Source organism: Sebastes fasciatus, chromosome 3 (assembly GCF_043250625.1).
Source record: "Sebastes fasciatus isolate fSebFas1 chromosome 3, fSebFas1.pri, whole genome shotgun sequence".
NCBI lineage: Eukaryota > Metazoa > Chordata > Actinopteri > Perciformes > Sebastidae > Sebastes > Sebastes fasciatus.
Genome location: NC_133797.1, coordinates 29093299 through 29115368, shown reverse-complemented (window position 1 = coordinate 29115368; position 22070 = coordinate 29093299). Strand labels below are relative to the sequence as shown.

The window sequence follows — 22070 nt, the reverse complement described above, 5'->3', positions numbered from 1 at the left end:
GTTGATCATATTTTACTATTAACACTTTTATTAAAGATACAGTGTGTAGGATTTGGTGGCATCTAGTGGTGTGGTTGCATATTGTAACCAAGTGAGCACCCCTCCTCACACTCCTCTCTTTCTAAGACTGCAATAACGTGAGCCATCAAGTGCAAAACCGTGGTAACACTACTTTAGGAGCAACGGAAGTCCAACGGCGGCTGGCGGTACCACGGTTTTGCATTCAGCGGCTCACGTTGCAGCAGTTTCACAAGTGTATCGTAGAACCACAGCGGCCTTCAGGTAACATAACGTAAAACTCTCTCCAGAGCCAGTGTTTGGTTTGTCCATTCTGGGCTACTGTAGAAACATGGCGGACTCCGTGAAGAGGTCCCGTTCCCTATGTAGATATGAAGGGCTCATTCTAATGGCCCTGACACACCAAGCCGGACATTTTGGGGCCGTCAATGAGCGTCCGTTGGCCTAGTTTATTCTAGTAAGAGAAATCACTCTGATTGGCGGTTTAGCTTAAATGAATCAGTGCACAAGAAGAGAAACAGAAGTGAGGAAAGCAAGCCAACGAGTAAAGTCGAGAGGAAAAACACAGAAGGCTCTTCTCATTTTTCAGCTTCATCTCATCTGATCATTCCAACACAAGGATATTTTCACAGCGACATGGCCATCTGGAATGAAGCTAAGTGGTGAGTGGTGTGAAAATGGTCGGCAGACGCCGCTTTGTTTCATGTACGTATCAAAACAACAGTTTGTATATCTGCAGTCCTCGGTTTTCCTGTTTCCTTTCTTGAATGACGCATACAGACTTCTGCGACCTGCTGGTGTGGAGAGTTATTTCATCTCACGCAGGCGCAGGACATCGGTGCTAACTGGCCATTGGCTGTAGTCTTTGCGGTGTGTTTGGGTGCAACTTGTGGGCAAAATCAAAGGTGACGTGAGGCGACTAAACAAGCGGTCTTCGTCGACGCTAGTTCTTTAATGTCGGGTTGGTGTGTCCCCAGCTTAAGGTAACAAAAACACAACAATTCTTAGTTTCAGGTGATTATACACCAATGAAAACATAGTTATGAATATTATATTCCATTTCTGTCAATAGATCTCACGAAATGTTGCACACAGTTCCTTTAAAGACAAATTTGGAAGACAGGGCCAGAGTATTTTTACTTTACATTATGGTGTTGCTATTTCTATTCAAGTAAATGACGAATGGTGTTTATGCATATGTACTCTCTGAATGTCCAGCTGGTAAAGAAAGTATGTACTAGTCTCTCCAAATACTCTTTCTGATGTCTGAAGCTTTACAGATAAACAACTCATCTCTCTCTCTTTTCCTTTATGCCAAAGTCTGCCTCTTGCTAACGCCTCAGGGCCAGATGCTGAGCCCTCTCTTCCATCTTCTCTCTCTTGGACTGTTTTTTTGTCCCATCATCCCATTGTTCCCCTCTAACTCCCTTTCCTCCCATCACTGTCCCTTTTTTTTATTCTCCAATTTTCTGTTGGAAACTTTTGGCTTATCTACAGGAGTCAGCCCCCCAGAGCTCGCTCCATGAAGGGAACAAGTGTTTTTCGATTCATGTCATTTGTTTGATTCATTAATGTGCAGGAGGAGACGTTCACAGGCAGAGTCACGACTCGCAGCGGTGTTGCACAGCTGTATGTGTGCCAGCGCAACTCAACAAAACAACTAGCCTATTTCACAAAATAATCATCACTCCTGATTGACTGAATTGGGTTGGTCTTCTGAACACATATCTTACCACATGCTTCATCCACAAACACTTAAGACACCAGTTCTCTCTCCCTGCCCTCTGTCACTCGCTGCCTCCATTTTCCCTCTACACTGGTGCTTTTGCATCTGTTTCTAAATGTTTTATCTCTAGCCCTCCATCTGTCCATCACACTCTCCCTTCTTTCTCTCCATCTGTCTGCACGGATCTTTTTACTTATTTCACACTCTCGGTCCCTACTTCCCAGAGCTGTGGATGAAGAGCTTGGCTGTGAAGAAATCTTCCATGCACCTCGGTTAGGAATGGGAAAATGAAAACACCATGACCAACACAGAGGCTCCGGCTACTACTGTGTCCACACATGTTTGTGTGTGAGAATGAGGAGAAGGAGGGATGGATGAAGGCAGAGTCTCTGTGTGACTGTGACTAAAGCCTTAGCAAGTGTCTGCATACATATACGCAAGGTCATGCGCCGTATGTGTTGCAGTGTCTGTTGGACACCACAAAGACAGCATGCTGGACTGCATACTGGTTAAAGAGCATGTGCTGGAGGATGTGAGACCGAGAAGGAAGGAAAATGAGCGGGGCCTCTGTGTTTTGACAACTCAGTTCTCGCGTAGAAACCGAAACCTTTTGTGTTCTGGATTACTCACTGCAACGTTTGCATGCTGAGTCTGAATGTGGACAAGGAGTAGGTGTGTTTGTGTGTGTCCGTCACTTCTCCACGTGCACACTCCTACTTTTCAAGTGACGTGGCCCCCCCCTCCTGGTGGGTATTTAACAAATGGCTGTTCATTGGTACTTACCTACTCATTGACGTTTTCTCTGCGCCCCCCCACCACCACCACCTCTACCACCCCTTTCCCCCCCATCAACACTCGCCTGTTGACGTGAGCCGTGTAACAATCCTCCCTGTTTCCATGACAACCACCTGCTGCTGTCCTACCCTCATCTGTCTCTCCCTCCCTCCCTTTCTCCTCTCCCTCCCTCTCTCTCCCCCTTTTCTCACTCTGTTGTCTCCCTTCTCTCCGCACACTGTTGGTATTTCAAGGTCAAAGAGGGTCACAGCCAGATAGTGAGATAGAGACAGAGATAGGGGTGGAAAGTGGGGAAAGGGGAGCGATAACAATGGGAGAGAAAACAGCCAGAGGAAGGCTGGAGGACAAAAATCCCCTAGACATTGTTATTGTTAGCACCTTAGACCTCAGACACTTGCCTCATTCACCCTATCTTGGCTCGCCATCCGCCCCGCACTTATCATAACCTCATTTCGTGTCAACCTTGAGCCAAAATGGCCGACAACAGGTTGCATTCTACCGTAGCTGGGGTTAGCTGTTGTGGCAAGCCTTATCTTCCCCGCTGCTTGAGCTGAAAACAAGACAAGAGCGGTGCAGCAGACCAGAACGTGTTTGTGCTCGATAAAGCAGAGCATTGGACGAGCCACATTAAGCGGTAACCAACCGAAATGCTCCCCGCTCAACGGCCTGAAACGACACATTAAATTAGCCCGCTGCCATGTTACGTTCTTTGCAAGAGCATTTTGACCTTTTCATGTTGTCTGAATCAACAAGGGAGGCTATTATTTTCAAAAAGTAAATAATACAGATGAATAATGCATGAAATGTTTCCCATATTCTGTCTTTCCAATAAATTATCTTGTTGTCAGCAGTTCCTGTGCGATGTGGGACTTTCCTGAGGGAGTGTCAGTGTCTGGGACAGCCCTGTGTGGTAGCATGTTACGTTAATTGCCACTGAGGTAAGGATGGAGCAGTGACCTTGCTAGCCCCGGGGAGAAGATGAAGCTTGACGTATGGATCAGCCAGTCCATTGGAATCCATGGCTTTCAGTCCCTGTGAACACAAGCAGACATAATGTAGTGTCAAAGGTAGCGTCATCATGCCCTCAAACACTTCACACAACTGACAGGGTCGGAAAAAGACAGAGGATATGACAGACCTCTTCTACAGTAGTTAGATCTCAATAGCGCTTCTGGGTGTTTCTTTCCATGCCACTATTCTCTACCATCCTTGACTCCTCTGTGTTGTCCTCAAGGGAACCATTCAGTGAGATTTACATAATTAACACCATGTGACAGTACACAATATGTAATACAAGGCTTGTGTCCTTGTGCGATGGCCAAACCAAATTCGTCTGCCACAGCAGCATCATCCAAAATTTCTCAGTGCCCATGAGATGATTTAGCCTCGATATGACGAGCAAATACTGTAAAAAGGTTGAGAGAACGTCTGACGTCTTGTGCAAACGTAGAAGCATTACGGGAGAACTGTTTTCATTGGGACTTCAAGGAGTATTATGCAACCGCACTGACAGACAGAAATCTGTTTATATGAGGAAGATATTGAAATTGTGTGTACCTTTGCCTTGTGAATAGTACAATGAAGACAGTTGTTCTCCTGATCAAAGAGCAGGGTGAACTCCAACGTTCCCAGGTAGGCTGAAAAAAAAAAAAACACAAACCACGGCAATTACTGCCAGCAAAGGCAGAGAAAAGCTCAGTCACACTCACACACAGGCACACGCTGAATAGCTCTGAGTCATATTTGTAGCAGATGGCCTCTTAAAAACATGATGCTGCCTAATATGAATTGATCTGTCTTGTTTGATTACGGTTTGGGAATGAGCAGAAGCATTGCATGGCCGAGTCCCACTATTGCTACATTGTCTAATAAATCATCGGCGCTGCCGTGTCACATAAAGTGGGAGTGACAAACACTCTTGGAAAAATGCTTGACTCCGCAATTACTCTGAAAGCATATGCTGTGCTTCCAAGGAAAATACAGAAACTCACTTTGAGTTAAAGTTGGAAGTGTTAGTTTTTTCTGCTGTAACTTTCACATGAATAAACACACAATATTGAACACAGCTTTTCCACCGCTAAACTCCTCAGGACTCACTGTCTTCATCATCGGAGTCGGCCGTCTCCTCCCTGTCTCCATCGTTGTCCCCCTTACTCTCCCCATCCTTGAACCCTACGCCCGTCTCCCCGTTGAAGGTCTCCTCTTTTAGGATCTTCTTCTCCCTCGGGGGCGGTGGCGTGCAGGGGTAGTCGTGGAAACGTGGGAAGAAGTCTGAGATCTGTGGGATGGGGAGGATGGGGCCCGGGCACACGTTGATGGCAAAGTGCTCCTGCATAGAGATCTTGACCGGCGAGGGAGGGGGCGGACCGACGAAGTGGGGCGTTGCCGCCGGGGAGGTGGCGGATGAGGAAGGGCTGGAGGTGGAGTTGGAGGAAGGGGGGAGGGCCAGGTGGGAAGTGGAGGGGGGCGGCGGGGGTTTGGAGACGCTCATGTGGACTGTCGAACGGCACTGTGGGATGAAAATGAAGAGAGAAAAAAAATGAATGAGGTGAGAGAGAGAGAACGAGAATAACAGCTGGGATCACAGCAGAGGGGCAAGAGAAAAACTATCCGTCAACTCTCTACTTTCTGTGAGTTTGTACAACAGCACCAGAGGTCACTTATATTCAAGGCAAGTTGACAATATGTTGAAAATCACAGCACATCTAAAACATCCTGAAACAAACTGATGTTTCTATTTCAATCCATTGATGCAAACCTGACTTCTCAGCAGCCAAAATAGAATCTGCCAGAACCTTTGGCACTTCAAGTGTGACTCACACTTTGTGTCAGCACACCAAGTCTGTGCTCTGAATTATTATTCAAATGTAGTGCTGTAAAGTATGAACAAGTGATGTCACTTGTGTATCTGCACTTCACTCTAATCCTTCCCTTATCTCTCTCTTTCACTCCTCTCTCTCTCATCTGCAAGTCCCCTGAGCAATATTTACATAATAGTATTTGAAGCCTCTCTTAGTCCTTAACATATTTGTAACCAAATGAAGCGTAATAACCGTTGCCAAAACTCCCAACCTCGTTAAGCCAAATGCTATCATTTCCTACTTCCCTCACAGTGATTAAGAGACCGAAGACGTGTTTTCTCTTATGCACTCCCACAGCGCCACTGTGTATTTATTATTAAGAACGGGTTTGATTTCAGTGATCACAGAGATAAACTTCAAACTGTTTACCGGCGCTGTCCCACATTAGACTAGTAAAGACAAAAGACTTTCACCTAAAACACACCTTCACTATTTATGACACAACTTCACAGTCACATCATTTGAGGATGCATGTCACCTATATATTCCATAGTTTGCCCATCATGTTGCTGCTGTTGTAGTGTCAACTTGCGACCTCTTTTGCGTCCCTTAATGTCTGTGCATTTATCTGTGTTTAGCACGTTGTCATGATTTTCAAGTCTATTCTTCCCCCTAAATGTAATAATGTTGCTCTTTTAGTTTTTGACTGATGCATCTGTTGTGTTAACGCAAACAAATAGCCTGTTTGGCTCACTGTTATTTGTCTTGTGTTGATTTGAAAAGTCACATATCAAATTGTTCACTCAAGGGGCTACAAATACTGATTATTGTCTATCTTTTGTCAGTTAATTTATTCATCATTTAGTTTAGAAAATGTCAGAAAATAATGAAAAATGCAGTAAAAAAAACAAAGATAATCCTTGTAAAAAAACTGAGAAAAAAGCAGCAAATCTCCACATTTGAGACGCTGGAAACAGAGAATGATTGGCATAATGCTTGAAAAATGACTTAGACTAGCACTCGCTCATCAAAAATTAAGATTAATTATCCGCCGATCAACTAATTAAAAAATTGATTCAGCTCTAGATAACGTCCACCCCCCCTTTCGTAGCTGACAAATGCTTTTGAACTAGTGGGATTTCCCTCTTTCATTATGTGTTTAAATTGATCTTGTATGTCCTCCAGTATGTTGTCACATACATTATGCATGTTAGCAATAGATTAGAATCTGCCTTTCCATTGAAATCATCTCAGTTGTTTGTAGAAGCAAACAGCAATAACAGAGCAGGTACTGAGGTGATTCCTTCTCAGCGTGGGTGAAAACACTGAGATGTTCTGTTTGACATTATTCAAATCAGTATTGCTATAATAATGCACCTCTAGTGCATCATAAAACATACTGAGTCTCCTGACAGTACTACTGACGTACATGCCTATACACTGAATATACTGCAGCGTTTGTTAATCGAGCCGACACGCCATCCATCCAAACAGATCGACTTAACTCAGTTGTAAACTTGCATTTCCAAGAGCACATCCCCCTTTCCTCACTATACTAAGTTGCAGCACTTAAGCAGACTCTGACACACACATGTGCGTCAAAACCATACACACACACACACACACACACACACACACACACACACACAAACACAGACACACACACATAAGGACCCCAAACTGCCTGTTCCCATCATCAATACCTACATTCATTCAGTCCTGCTCTTATGTAACAACACCCAAATTCACTGCTTGGGTACCCCCGTTCAAATGATCACTTGCAGCATGTTACTAACAAACTCAATCGCTCTCACCCTTCTAACATACAGAGACATGCACATGCAAGCACATGTGCAAACACACACACACACACACACACACACACACACACACTGACATTCACACATGCACAAATATAGCCGAATACGTACCCAGGGACAGTCTTCATCTGTGCCAGCACTCCATCTTGCCTGCTCTCACGTCCTCTGTCTCTCTCACACACTGAGGAGCATGCAGACCAGCTTTGAGTCAATATATCCCTCTGTACTCTCTCGCTCTCTCTCTCTCTCATTCTCTCCTCGTCTCTGTTCGTTTGCTCTCCTCCTCTCCTCATTTCCTTCTCCTCTGTCCCTCCCTCTTTCCCTTCCCCTGTAGTTGTGACGTATCTGGTTAAAATCCTCGTCAGTCCTTTGCAGACTGTGCATATAGTGCTGTCACTCACTTTCTCAGCAGTGGGGGGATTTAAGGAACCCCGGGAAAAAGAGACAGGAATGTGTGTGTGTGTGTGTGTGTGTGTGTGTGTGTGTGTGTGTGTGTGTGTGTGTGTGTGTGTTGATGATGAATGGGGGGGAGAAAGTGAAAGACAGACAAGCAGCGCAAGACGGAGAGACAGATGAGGAGACAAACCGACATCATTCAGACACACAGAGAAACACACAAACACACAGCATCAACAGCAAAAGCAAACACACAGAGAAGCATATATATATATATATATGAAAATGGGTATGACAACATTGAATGCACACAAGAGGATCTACCAGCTGAAGGACAAAGAAAGGAAATTAAATTTCAATGTGTTGACTGCGCTGAACAAAATACACTGCCAGCCATACAATCACACTGCCAGATTACTTTGTGTTGGCTAAGACTATGGCCAATATCAGCCAGGCATATGTGTGTTGGTGTGTGGGGGTGTGTTTTGTCTGTATGCGTCCAACTGTAGCCGCCCTCATGGCTGACACCAGCCGTGGTAATGAAATTAATCAAAGACAACAATACATCAATAACAGTGGACTTGTGCAGGAGGACACAAGAATGTGGATGCAATGGATGAATGAAGGCGTGAGAATAGGCAAATATAAAGTGTAGACCTTAATACTTCATGATTTTTTTGTTTTTTAACAAGAATTGCTTGAAAACATGATTTTGAACTGATGACATGTTTCAGTCGGCAACAGAAACCCATAACGTCTGTTTGGAGTCTCTCAGAGATCTCAGCTGTAAAACCTGGTTAAATACAATGCATTTTCATATCATCTATATCTGTGATTGGTGGTAACTCTACTTTTTACACAGCGCGCCAACCCAAAATCCCAAATAAGTCCATTACAGTTTGTTCATAACAGGTAGTTTAACCTGTCTGGGGTGTAACTGATCCCAGGATGTACATACTGTGGATTTCTTAGGTTGTGAATGACACTTTGACAATGTAAGGACATTTGTTCACGATTAGCCCATATATTATATAAAACATAAAATATTTCCTTATTTGATGTTGAAACAATGCTGTATTTTGTCACCTTCGTCAAATGTTAGTGGCAGAGCGAAGGGTTACCACTTAAATATGTTTCTATATTGGGGTAATAAGGTCAGAAGAAAATAATATCTTAAGGGACAAATTGGTTGATTTTACAATTATTACTATTATTATTATTTTTATACATAAGTAAAAATGGGGTCTGTGGGATCCAAAACAATGAGGAAATAAGGCTAAAACCAGAATTACCACCTCATGGTTGTATGCCTCCACCAACCAGTCAAGTTGCAGTTTACATCCACGTCTGTCCAAAACGTCATCATTTTATCCTATTTACTTATTATTAATGAAAAAGTATTGTAAAATTGTCATAATTGGCATACAAATTATTGAGTTATGGACAAAAAAATGTTTTGTGAAGTCACAGTGACCTTGACCTTTGAACTTTGACCACCAAAATCAAATCAGTGCATCTTTGAGTCCAAGTGGACGTTTGTCCCAAATTTGAAGAAATTCCCTCACTGCGTTCTCGAGATATCACGAGAATGGGACGGATGGACAGATGGATGTACAGACGGACAGACAGAAAACCCCAAAACATAATGCCTCCAGCCACGGCTGTTGCTGGGTTTAAGGGGAGAAATTTCAAAAATTTTAATTAAAAATTATGAGAAGTGGAGAACAAAGTTTAAAAAAAAAAAAGTTCAAAAGATTAGACATGGACGAAAATATGAAAAAAGTAATTGATTAAGTGAGCCAAACCCACATTCCCTTTGTCACATACAGCAGTGGAGCTCCTTTGATTACAGCTTGTGCCAGAGAATATAAAAATATGACAACATAACATTTCAATGACTTATTACTGGTTGGAAAACAATCAGAGCACTAACTGATTACTATGTAATTTTTCCATGGTTGATAAGCAGCAGATGAACAACATCAAGCCTGGTCAATTAAATTAATGGTCAGCTGGAGGAAGCAGTGGAGTGAACACATGTGGATGCATGAGCTCGTCCATTTGTAAACACTTTGATTTACTTTGGGCTTCTCATTACTATCCGCATCACCTCATCAATATTGTGTTTACAGACCATTACACTGTATTCATTTGTAAAAAGAACATGAGGGCTAAATGAGTTGAAATGAAATAAATGAAAGCGCGGTCTACCGATGGCGAACCATCTATCTATCTATAAATAGGCGCTTTAGACATGGGCTACACGCTTTAAGTGGCTTGAAATTAATGCAGAAGTACACTTGTCGGAAAACGAGTCCTCTCGTGTGTTCTTCATGGTGTTGGTTTCTACGGAGCCGCTTGTCCCTTTGGTGAAAACGAAAAAAGCACATGTGTGCAACTGTGCATAGGTGAGGGCTTACTCCACCCACAGCAGCAGTTATCAGACAGCTGCAGAGCTTCTCACAGCTGACCTGCTGACCAACAATACTCTCAGACGCTCTCCATGTGGCTGGGCACCCAAGAGACACTACAAGAGGGCTCTTAACTGCAGTCTCAACACGCTTAGGTCATGATGGGTGATTCATACAGTATTACTGACACTCATTTCTGTCTGGGAATTCAGAGTTTTTGGCACCCTTGGGGAGTATTTTTTTAGGCAGCGTGTTGAAGGCTTTTAAAAAGAATTTGGACCTTTTTGTTGGGGAATAAATTGGCAAAAGAACTATGTAATTTGAAAATAGAGACAGTTATTTTAGTTTTAGTTTAGTCAGTTGAGGTTATTAGTGGTAGTTCATTTCTAGTTTTCTTCAAAGAACCATTCAAATAAAACTTGAATATAACTTAACACTAGGGCTGTCTCGAATACCATTACCATGTTTAGTGTCTCGACAGTGCCACTGCTGCACTACTGTACACACATGCACCTCTATACACAACAAACAGCGGTATCCATCTGAGAATAACTAATAATAATTAATGCTGAATATGAATAATTAATAATGTTGTGGGATTGTTCCCTTATTTCATGAGCTATTTTGGGATTATTATTACATACTTATATATACGTATGTATATAAAACAAACAAACAAAGCATTTGAATACTGATTTGGAGCTTAATTACCATGGCAACGCATGCTTCAAAGCATTCGGGTCAGCCCTTCTGAACACCTACCTCAAAAAAAAGGAAATCTAAATAACTGAAAAAGAATTTAAAGGCTTTTGGTTGATTACTAAAATCCTGCTACGGCCCTGTATCTACAGCAGTCATGCAGATTTCTGTTTTTTAGTTGTTGTTTGTTGTTGTTTTGTCCTGCTAAAGCAATGCAACCCGGTCTCACAGGAAGGCGTATAAATAGCACGACATTACACAGACAGTCCGTGTGTCATGAGGACGCATTTTCTTTGCATGTCATTTGTAAGCAAGGCAACAAAATTACATCCACAGTTAGGCTGAGGCAACAACACCACTTGGTTAGATTTAGGAAAAACATCGTGGTTGGGCTTAAAATAGGTACTTAAACTAAGTACAATACATTCGGAAACAACGTAACATACGTACGGACACCACGTCACAAACATCTCTATAGTGACTTGCAAAACAAAACAACAGTCTCGAACACCGGTCCCCTGGTTAAAAGTCCTGTGTTTGTTGGACCGTTCCGACTCCCCTATCTCACGCCATAAGCGGTCTTTCCCACTTTTTATTCTACATCACTAGCTCTGAGCGTAGCGCCTTTATGCAGATGCGTTTACATTGGAATCACTACAGACTAAATGGCTTACAAATGACAAAAGCAGAAAAGGCGTTCGTATTGCATGCTAAATGCCTCGCGCATTATTGTGGCATTCATACACATTTTCGTGCGAACGGGCTGAGCAATGAGTTCACCTATAAACAATAACTCAAGATAACCTAAACCTTGCTTTCAAGAGTCTTCATTGGAACTAATTCCGACTACTTCCGACTCAAAAATATATACAGTAGCTTATAGTGTATAGTTGTTTTGGGTAATTTGGGTTAACTGACCCCTTTAGTTGGTGACACAGCAGGGACTGCAGGTAAAGCAAAATGATATCGACAAAATTAAGCACAGCACATGGGAAAGGAAAAGGATGCCAATCAACAACCCAATGTCAAAATATTGAATAATTTCCATTTACACAATTGTTTTGTTCAAATAATAACGATTCCTAGCAGGTACAGTTACGCTTTCCAACCAAAACCCTTTAGCAATTTAATTTTCAAGTTGAAAAGTGATCAAACAGTGACTCACACACACTCAGTATTATGTGAATGGAAAGGTGACAACATCATAACTACATATTGACAATGCAGTGAGTGAGGTAATAAGTACATTCGACAGGCACAAGGCTTTAATTGACACCGTTTTCCGTTCACAGCGACATCAAACCACATGGATTTGTCTGGTTTAGCGTGTACAGGCCGGGTTCTGAGGAAGAGACGCAATCAATTGTGCTTGAAGGATGAAGTCTGGACAATGGCGCTGCAGTATTGATCTTTTCCAGGGGTAAACATTAGGCAGCCTGTCAGATGGATATTTAACACAGTGGCTTTGCCCATGAGCTGACAAAAGTAAATAATAGTCAGCAGCAACCAAAGAAAGAAAAGGGTGAGAGATTCAAACCAGAAGAGTGACGTCTGATGATGAAGAAGTACAGATGGAGGCAGGTGAATTCTAAGTATTAAAGTAATACTGCAATGTTTTGCAAAACAGAAATCTCAAAACCCACCTCGATGACAAATAACAGAAAGTCTAAAAGAAAAAGAATGATCCATCCGGCTGCCAGACGTCTCTCCGCCTCCGTGTTAGTATGATTAAAGCATTCATGCCGCTCATGAGTATAATATAAATAATAAACATCTAGAATGAGAGCGAGAGATTGGTGGGAAGGAGGGAGAGGGTACAGCCAATTTGTGGAGGAGCATTCATCCAGTCCTTCTGCATGGCAAGATAATCTCCTCCCATTACTACAGCACAAAGCAGTGCAGGTTTTCCATTAAGTGTACAACCACAGCCTCCCCAGCCTCTCAGCCAGACATTCGCTCTGAGATTAAATAAACCTCTATTTACATACTGTAGCTCTAGCGCATGCTGAATTTTTCAACATTTGGCACCACACAGGATGGGGAAATTGCATAAATTTGATGATAAAGAACATCTGGAGCTCCAAAGAAATCAGCCGGCGGACAAAGCTCAGACTCTTCAACTCCAACATTAAACCAATACTCCTCTATGGTTCAGAGACGTGGAGGACAACAAAGACCACAACAACAAAAGTACAAACATTCATAAACAACTGCCTGAGGCGTATCTTAAACATCCACTGGCCGGATACCATCAGTAACAATGATCTTTGGCAAGGAACAGGTCAAAAACCTGTTGAAGAAGAGATCAGGAGAAGGAGATGGGGATGGATTGGCCATACACTCCGGAAACCCGGTACCAGCATCACCAGGCAGGCCCTTAGATGGAACCCACAAGGCAAAAGAAGGAGAGGCCGGCCCAAGAACACCTGGCGCAGGGACCTTGACACGGACATCACACAGAGCGGGCTGACATGGAAACAACTGGAGAGGAAAGCCCAGGACAAAAGACTCTGGCGGACTGTGGTCAACGGCCTATGCTCCACAAAGGAGCGAAAGGCTTTGAATGAATGAATGATGATAAAGATCAAAGGAACGGCTCACCATATCCTACACTCGCCCTTGAAAGTATTTGCAGACGTATCTTGAATTCCTGAGCTACTTCTCTGGTTCTTTTTACAAAGTGCAGTGCTGAGTGTGTGCTGTAAGAGCCAGGATGCTGAAGTTGGACTGAAATGAAAAATCATTTATATTTATATCCATGGTGTTTGCTTTGACTAGCATACATATTTGGTCAAAATTGTAGGCCTACTTACCAAAAACAAGAAATTTGAGTTATTTTCCTGTAGTGACACCGCTCAAGTTTTGCTACAAGACTACAGTTCCAACTTAACCAGCTGATGCCCATCTAGTGATGTGAGCACTCCCTATGTTACTCTGTGACTACCCCTTTGCTATAAATTATGACAGCCTTTTCTCTTGCCATCACCACAACTATACTTCTGAAACACAGACAGCTAATGCTAGCTGGACCGTAGACTGTGTACGTAGTCATCGTGACGTCACCCATTGGTTTTTGGTTTTGAAGCCTCGAATTCGGCATTTTGGCTGTCGCCATCTTGTTTTTTTGCAACCAGAAGTGACACCAGAGGGTGGAGCTAAGTACAACCGAACGCTGAAATAGACATTTAACTCACATGAACTGAAAATATACTGTGAAAGGGTTAAAAAAAATGCGTACAATTCCTATACCGGACAATGCTGTGGTAGCGAAATGTAAATCACAAGGCAGCCACGCCATAAAGCATACCCTGCTTTATGGTTGATTTGACTCTAAATGGGACCATAATTAACTAAATGAACATCATGCTGTATTGAAGAAGACTTGAAACTAGCGATTGAGACCATAAACTCATGTTTACAATGTTTACTGAGGTAATAAATCAAGTGAGAAGTAGGCTCATTTTCTCGTAGATTGCTATACAATCTTCTTTTTGCAACCAGAGGAGTCGCCCCCTGATGGCCATTTGAAAGAATGCAAGTTTAAAAGCCAGCAGGGGCCCGGTACCGGGTCAAACCCTGTGGCATAGTTACAAAAGATTGCGATGGAAGATGATCTATTTATAGAAGATATGCATGATATACTGTTTTAAAAACATTAGGTCTTCAGCTTTCAGAATCCGTAAACCAATGGTATGTTGTCCAAACTATGTCTTAATACAACGTATTTAACAATAAAGTCGTAGAATTATAAGCTTCGTAAATATAGAAGCAAGTTGTGTTCAAATGATCTAGGATCATTTTCTCGTCAGTCTACAACAATATGCATGGTATTGCTGAAAACTATAAATCCCGAGCTTTCTAATGCACCTAAACGCACCTTGACTCAAAACACACAGCGCCAACTATCAACGGGGAAACAAAGCAGTCACACTTCACATTTCACACAGTTCAAACAGTCACACTGACACAAATCTATCTTCTTGCCAAAAATTTTAACAAGGCATGTTAATTTTGCCTCAAACGGCAGATTTTAGTTACTAATGGTCCTGCAGTAAAGTCGGGGCTGATGGGAAGACAGCAGCCATCTCAGTCAAGTTTATCTTGACTTTCAACATTCAGTTGCATCATTATCCATTGGATCTTGGGTACGATGGTGATATTGCCTTTGAAATTAAGATTTTATAATAGATGAGAATACAAATTTTATTTTTCCTTTATTGCATCTCCATTTTCTCTGGAATGATAATATAGTTTAGTTTACTTTCAATGGATTCATATTCTGTTGCTCCTTACCTTCGAAAGGAGACCAGATATTTGCATATAAGCGTTATGATTGAGGAGCTATTCCTGATTCATTTTGGGTATGTTATTTTAGACGTTTTTTCGAGGGATAAGACTTAACAGGTTAAGGCACTTCCGCAATGGCTCCACTTTTCAGAACCGGAGGTTGCTGCCCGAGCTGTGCCCCCTCCTTTCGATAATGTGGGCCGAACACAGCACTGACTGTGCAGGAGATGTCTCTAAGTATGTTTCCATCCACCTGAGAGAAAATGCTGGAAATTCAAAGAGTTACAAAAAAGATTTTACACCAGGCTGAGGTGAAAAAAGCAAATAAATCATGAAGCAGAAACATCCCTGAATGTTAGTGTGTAGGATTTGACCAACTGAGTACCCATCCGCTCACTTCTCCCTTTGTGGTAACGTGAGCCGCCGAGTGCAAAACCGTGTTAATGCCGTTCCCCTCGCTCAGAGGCCATCCTTACTATAATAACACTACTTTAGGGAAAAACAGAGGTCAGACGGCGGCTGGTGGTTTCATGGAATACAAACTAGGTCTTCGCAAATATTCAATGTTGTAACAATGTTTGTAACAAAAACAAAAACCTGTCACAGGCTAAAATATGGTGTAAAAGTGGAGAAGAGACATGAAGGTGATGTCAGTTACACAGCAATATCTATCTAAAGTTAGCTAATGTTAGCCATTATAAGCCACCGGGACAAGTACGACTGTAGCAACAAAAGTCCTGGATGCTTACAAGTTCAGCTTTTCATTTGAGGAAGAACGTGTTGTTTCTTCCTTTCAAAAGTTACACGCTTCTCTATGAGCGTCAGCCATAGGATCTTCCTCAATGAGAGCAAGATGTGAATGACGCTAATTTTCCTTGAATGTCTGACAAATTGCTTGAGTGGCATTTGAATTCAGAAGAGGAATCGTTAAGAGACACTCATCTCAACTCAAAGCGCACATAAATCACAGGAAATTGATTGAATTTAATAAGCAGGGTGATGTTGGCGAGTGCATTTTTAAACAGGTGGCTAGTTGTCGGAGTTCCCCCGGGGTGGCAGTTGGTGTCACAGGTGCTGCGTGTGCTCCACTTCATTCTGCTTCGGGGGAAATCGTTGGTCGTGTTGGCAGAGAGTGCTGTTCTGTCAAGGTGCATTATTCTTTTCACCCAGCGCCACGTCCCGACTTCAGCCCTGCATGGCAGCAGCTCACTCTCTCTTTCTCTACTATCATCTACTACCACCAACATCACCTTCACCCTTCCCTCATTTTATCAGTCTTCCTCTCGCTTTCTTCCTCCCTCTGAGGGCTGGTCTGACACAGATGGATCCCATTAACCCTACCTGTGATTTGTCCTCAACTCTGACAAGCAGGGGTTGCACACAAAAGGAACAGATGTAAAAAAAAAAAAAATCTAAATTCAAACACAATGTCACCGAACAAGTTTTCATTTTTCTAATGTTTTGTGACAGGCAGCCAGCAATGCAAAAGAAAGAATGACCCCTGTCAAATAAAATCACAGAGTGGCTGAATGATATTCCCTCAGGTTAAATGTGCTCATTCTTTGTTCATTTCGGAGGCTCCTGCTCTTTTTGGGTGCACTTGGAGAAAATAACATTTGTCTCAATTCCATGTTTTCATATAACAACTTACCAATGTTATTTTGAGTTAGAAAACATGCTCATGATGTCCAGGGTTGCCTTATTTCTTGTTTTATCTCCACCCTCCCGACGCTGATCTCCAACCAGCCTGCTGTTACAACTCCGAAGCAAAGCTCAGCACTAACACCGTCACATTATTTGCCACTGACCCAATTAGATCCTGCATGGATCCTGTGATACATATTTCTCTCTCTCTCCTCTCTTTCCCTTGTTCACCCTTTCCCTATTTTGCCTCTGTTCCTTTTGATGAATGGCTTTGCTTTTTAGGACAAATGACTGCCCTGTGATTAATTGTTGGTACTCTTTCACTCTTTCGCCTTCTCACATCTTTTTCTATTTCAATTTCTGCCTCTCACCCTGTGTAACTAGAAATATTATATCTTTATCTGGGTTTGCCCCATCAGCATATTCCCATAAATAAAAGAAGGGGAGAGGTGGAGGTGGCGGTGGCGGTGGAGGGAGGGATGGAGGGAAGTGTGGCCCAGAGGCAGGGCAGTGGGCATGTGCGAAATGGAGGGGTGAATGGATGGAGAGGGAAGGTGAGAGACGAGCCAACTGCTCCAGATCAGGAGTGTGAAGGTGACTGCAGTGAGTAAGACAGAGATAGAGATGAAATGAAAGAGAAATGCAAATGTTAAAGAGAAGAAAATAGACAGATGAGGAGAGGGAAAATGCAAAACATATACTAAAAACAGCTGATAGATAGATAGATCGATAGATAGATAGATAGATAGATCGATAGATCGATAGATCGATAGATCGATAGATCGATAGATCGATAGATCGATAGATAGATAGATAGATAGATAGATAGATAGATATAGATAGATCGAAGCACAAAAAGGCATGAATTAAACATTCTATTAAAAATGCCAGATATTCAGGGAGAAATTGTCAGGATGGATGAATAAAAAGGTGGATTGTACGAGGATGTCAAAACCATTTTCACAGCAAGAAATGAAATCCATGAAGAAACCTTCATATCCCCAGGTCCCTTCATAATTTGACGAGAAATGGCCCCAACTATCAAACAATAAAAGGAGCGTAAAAGGCAGTACATGACAGGGGAATGAACCGCAGAGCAGGAGACGAAGGAGTAAAATGAGGACGTATTGAAATAGCAATGATTGTAGCGAGGTGTGCAGCCAGTGCCCCGTGGCAGGACGTCATGCTGTGCTTAATGAGCCAACAGTGCAGGCAATTAGATCCTGATATGGCATTATCAGTCACCAATAAGTGAACACATCATTAACCATTAACCCCTCCAATAGCCTCTCATCCTTGGTCTCTCGGTCACATTGAAACTGCACATGCATGTGCTCTTAAACACAAATGAATCATCATAAAATTGACAATGTTTCCTTTAAGTTTCTTCTCTGAATCTACACAAACATGCATAGGCCCCAAATATCATTATACCATTATCATTAATCAATATCAACCCTGTCTCCAGAAATTACGCTCTAATTGCAACAGCAAATGTGTATTAAAGGAAGCAAAAAATTTTTTTTTATCAACATTATGAGGGAACATTGTTGAATTAACATATCTGGCAAGTCTGGCAAGTTTCAGTAAAATATTCTAGAAACGGGCATGAGTAATACATTAATAGATTACTAATCATGCACATACCTAATTGAACATTTACTATCAACACTATCTGATTTTCTCTTTTAGTATCTATAGATTGTGAGCATGCACATTTAGAAAAAATGTGGTGCCGCTTGGCGACAATATGTTTTGGGGGTAAAAACTACATTTGGGAAAAGTGTGGGTCATCTTTTATTCATGGATATCAGATATTCTTTTTGAATATAAAGAGTCCTCCTACAGAGAGTGTTGCATTACAGTATACATATAGCCTTCTGCTACCTGCCTATTGCACTATTGTTTATTGTATAATGTGTGTTTTTGCTGTATTTGGAGAAGCCAAAGATACATTTCCACTGATGTCGACAATAAAGTCAATCTATCTATTGTTTATAGCCTTATTGTTGCTAGGCTAGTGAGTGTCTTCAAGTCAATTTGTGTGTCTTTTAGAGTTAGTCAGCCCTGAAAGTGTTTCTTTAGCCTAGTTTAACTTGCAGAGCTTTCTGACGGCTCATATAACATCTTTTACTGCCATGGAGGAAATAAATTCCAGAATGAAAATGAGTCAAAAGCATCTCCCGACATAGTCTGCAGGAACGGACCGAGTCATCTGTCAAGCAGCCAGGACTGCTCTTGTGCCAAAAATCATAATCCTGATTTGTATGGTCAATATGGAGATCACGATTATTTAATACAATTACTCATTGACTTTGGAAACATCAGGCATTTAGAAAGAAAAGTTTGTAGCCTAGATTTTTAAGTTAAGGCATCAATCTGGTGCACTTAGAGAGCTAAATGAAGTGGCTAGATCTGGGAAGAACTTTGTTCTCGTAAACAATTTAATCATAAACACATTGGTTGTATAGATATTAATTGAGATGAAACGGCAAAAAAAAGTCACTCCCAAAGCATGGTAAACGAGACGGGGTCCAAGTTTCAAGACAGGGCAGGTGGATTTGCCGACATCGCTGCACTGAGGACAGTCGGCCCAGGTTGAACAGTCGCACCGATAGCAGGGAGCTCCATTCCTCCCTGCAAGGGAGAGCGGGTACAGAAAGCACTAAGCAGCGAGGTCCGGGCGAGGGGTGTTGTAAAGCGCCACCTTCACCCCGGGCCTTTCCAAGCCACCCTGAATTTTAACACTTGATGCCATAACTCATCTATGGATTTAGGCAACTCACAGCACTTGCTTAAGGTTTGAGAAAGATCATCGTCTCGGTTAAATACAGAAAGAGTCAACAGTGACTTGAAGCACAAGGAAGACGTGTTTACTTTGTTAATATGTAACCGAAACCACGATCTTTCCCTTTACGCAGGACTCAAGATGCGAACCCTGGTCTCCAGTTTCAAAGTCCTGCACTTTGGTTGGTGCTGGTGGGGTTCAATCAAAATGTAACTGGCAAAAAATCATCCCTTCTATCGCTGCATCTGCACAGCATCTGGCCTTATAATCAGCATTTCCAAGATTCGGCTTCCTGCTGCTCAAAACTGCGTCACTGCTTCCATCCAATCCAATCCAAGCCAAATACAAAAGTCGATTTTCACTTTAGTAAACAATTCAAAGGTCTACACTCCATTGGGAGCTGACTAGTGCATGAAATACGACAACATTATTGCATTTCGCTGTCTTTTTCTGTGAAGGTAAGGGATGAAATAAGTTTCTCACTTCTTCAAAAAAGCAAAGCGCTAAATAAGGGCTTTGGTTGGACGCGCTAAGCATATTTGAGCGTGGCGAGGGTTTGATCGCACAGGGGAATAGGTTCCTCAACAGTTTCCCACTGCAGCACTGCCTGGCTGGGCAAAGAACAGGGGAAGAGGGAGAAATAGGGGGAAAATGCATGAAAATTAGATTATGCCTCACCTGCAGTTCCTGTTTTCTCATGAGCATAACAAAGTTTTTTAACATCTACCTATTTAAAATACTGTACAGTTGCTTCAGGAGATCTACGACTCATGCAACTGTACATTTACAGCATATTCTTTTCACTTAAATGACAAGGCAGAAAAAATTTATCGACTTTGCGTTCCTACACATTTTAAAGAAAGGTATGACATTTACAAGAGTCACGGGTCATGCTGCAGGTTTGTCCAGTGAAGTGAGGAGGAACAACAGAGTTTGTATTACACCTCTTGGATGCTCAGAGGGACTGAAGATGAGTCATTTATGTTACTTTTATCAAACAAATAGCAGATATCCACGCTGAGACAAAGTTAAAGACAAGGCTGACCTTGTTCACGGGTTAAACTCATGGTGTCAGTTCAGCAACAACAGCAAGCATGTTTGGGACGAGTCGGCAGTCAATGAACAGCGTGGCGTTCAATAGCAAATGGCCTCGGGGTCATGAAATCCCTCCACATCCTTTGCCTGACTAAACTAACAAGCAGCAGTCGATCAGGGAACTCTGCCTCATAGGAAACGCTCTCTGATGGAAGGAGGGGCGGTACACACACACACGCACGCACGCACGCACGCACGCACGCACGCACGCACGCACGCACGCACGCACACACACACAGACAGACAGCTTTACAAACCGTCTTTAGCTTAAACCTCAAAAAGTGGATCTACTGTTATTATACTGATGACATTTAACATTCCATGAGTCGGTAAGTTGTCACTTCAGGCTTAAATGACGTCTACGTTTTCTTCAGCTGTTAGTTAATTAACCTCTTGAACCTTGAATTCTCCACTCATATTTTCTTTTTGGTTGGTTAAATAGATTTGTTTCTTATCTTATTGCCATATATACAGTACTACTGTATATATTCTCCATCTGCTTTCTCCGACACTTCATTAATTTTCTGAATGTCAAATGCAACTAGTGACACATTGTTTTATATGTATATTTTATATTTTCTAATGACTCCCCTCTGGCAGGAGGCTGCAGTCCATCAGGCAACAAAAACAGTTTCTTCCCATCCGCAACTGGCCTCATCAATAAGGCCCAGGACCCCCACTAACATGGACTCTTATCCCCTCGCATAGACACAGCGTTTCCCCTGGGATGGAGTTGTAACAGCGGTGGCGATACTCTTGCACGCTCGCGAAATTTGCAATAATTAGGGCTGTCAATTGCTTAAAATGTTTAATAGTGATTAATCGTATGATTTTCCATAGTTAATCGAGATTAATCGCAAATTAATTGCACATTTTTTATCTGTTCAAAATGTACCTTAAAGGGAGATTTGTCAAGTATTCAATACTCTTAGTGGGAGAGGGCAAATATGCTGCTTTATATAAATGTATGTATATATTTATTATTGGAAATTCATTAACTACACCACACAATGACAAATATTGTCCAGAAACCCTCACAGGTACTGCATTTAGCACAAAAAATATGCTCAAACCATAACATGGCAAACTGCAGCCCAACAGGCAACAACAGCTGTCAGTGTGTCAGTGTGCTGACTTGACTATGACTTGCCCAAAACTGCATGTGATTATCATAAAGTGGGCATGTCTGTAAAGGGGGGACTCGTGGGTACCCATAGAACCCATTTTCATTCACATATCTTCATATATCTTGAAGTCAGAGGTCAAGGAACCACCTTTGAAAATGGCTATGCCAATTTTTCCTCGCCAAAATTTAGCACAAGTTTGCAGCGTTATTTAGCCTCCTTACCTACAAGCTACATGGTTGGTACCAATGGATTCATTAGGTTTTCTAGTTTCATATGATGCCAGTATCTTCACAGCCTGCTTATTATTATCCTTGTAATAATGGAACTCAATGGAACGTCTGTACAGTTGGCTGATATCTCCGGTGCTGACAACGTTACTAGCTCTCCGCCTGCCGATTTCAAGTTTTTAACACGGATTTGTTGTTCACAATGTAGCACTATCAGGGATCGGTGACTAGAAAGC

The 22070-nt window shown here is 42.2% G+C and overlaps 1 protein-coding gene across 3 annotated transcripts in view; it reads right to left on the bottom strand.

The window, feature by feature from the left end:
- The window catches only part of doc2g (double C2-like domains, gamma), an 81944-nt gene that overhangs the window by 39384 nt on the left and 20490 nt on the right, over window positions 1–22070 (bottom strand). For 2 of the 3 annotated variants that reach the window (XM_074630033.1, XM_074630034.1), the window contains exons 2-4: window positions 4637–5048; window positions 4097–4176; window positions 3497–3571 (exon numbers count right to left, since the gene is read on the bottom strand). In XM_074630033.1, the coding sequence (XP_074486134.1) occupies window positions 3497–3571; window positions 4097–4176; window positions 4637–5030 (549 nt within the window). In that variant the 5' untranslated portion in view covers window positions 5031–5048. Of the gene's footprint in view, window positions 1–3496; window positions 3572–4096; window positions 4177–4636; window positions 5049–7271; window positions 7479–22070 lie in introns of those variants that run through there. The other variant, XM_074630032.1, reaches the window with a different exon arrangement.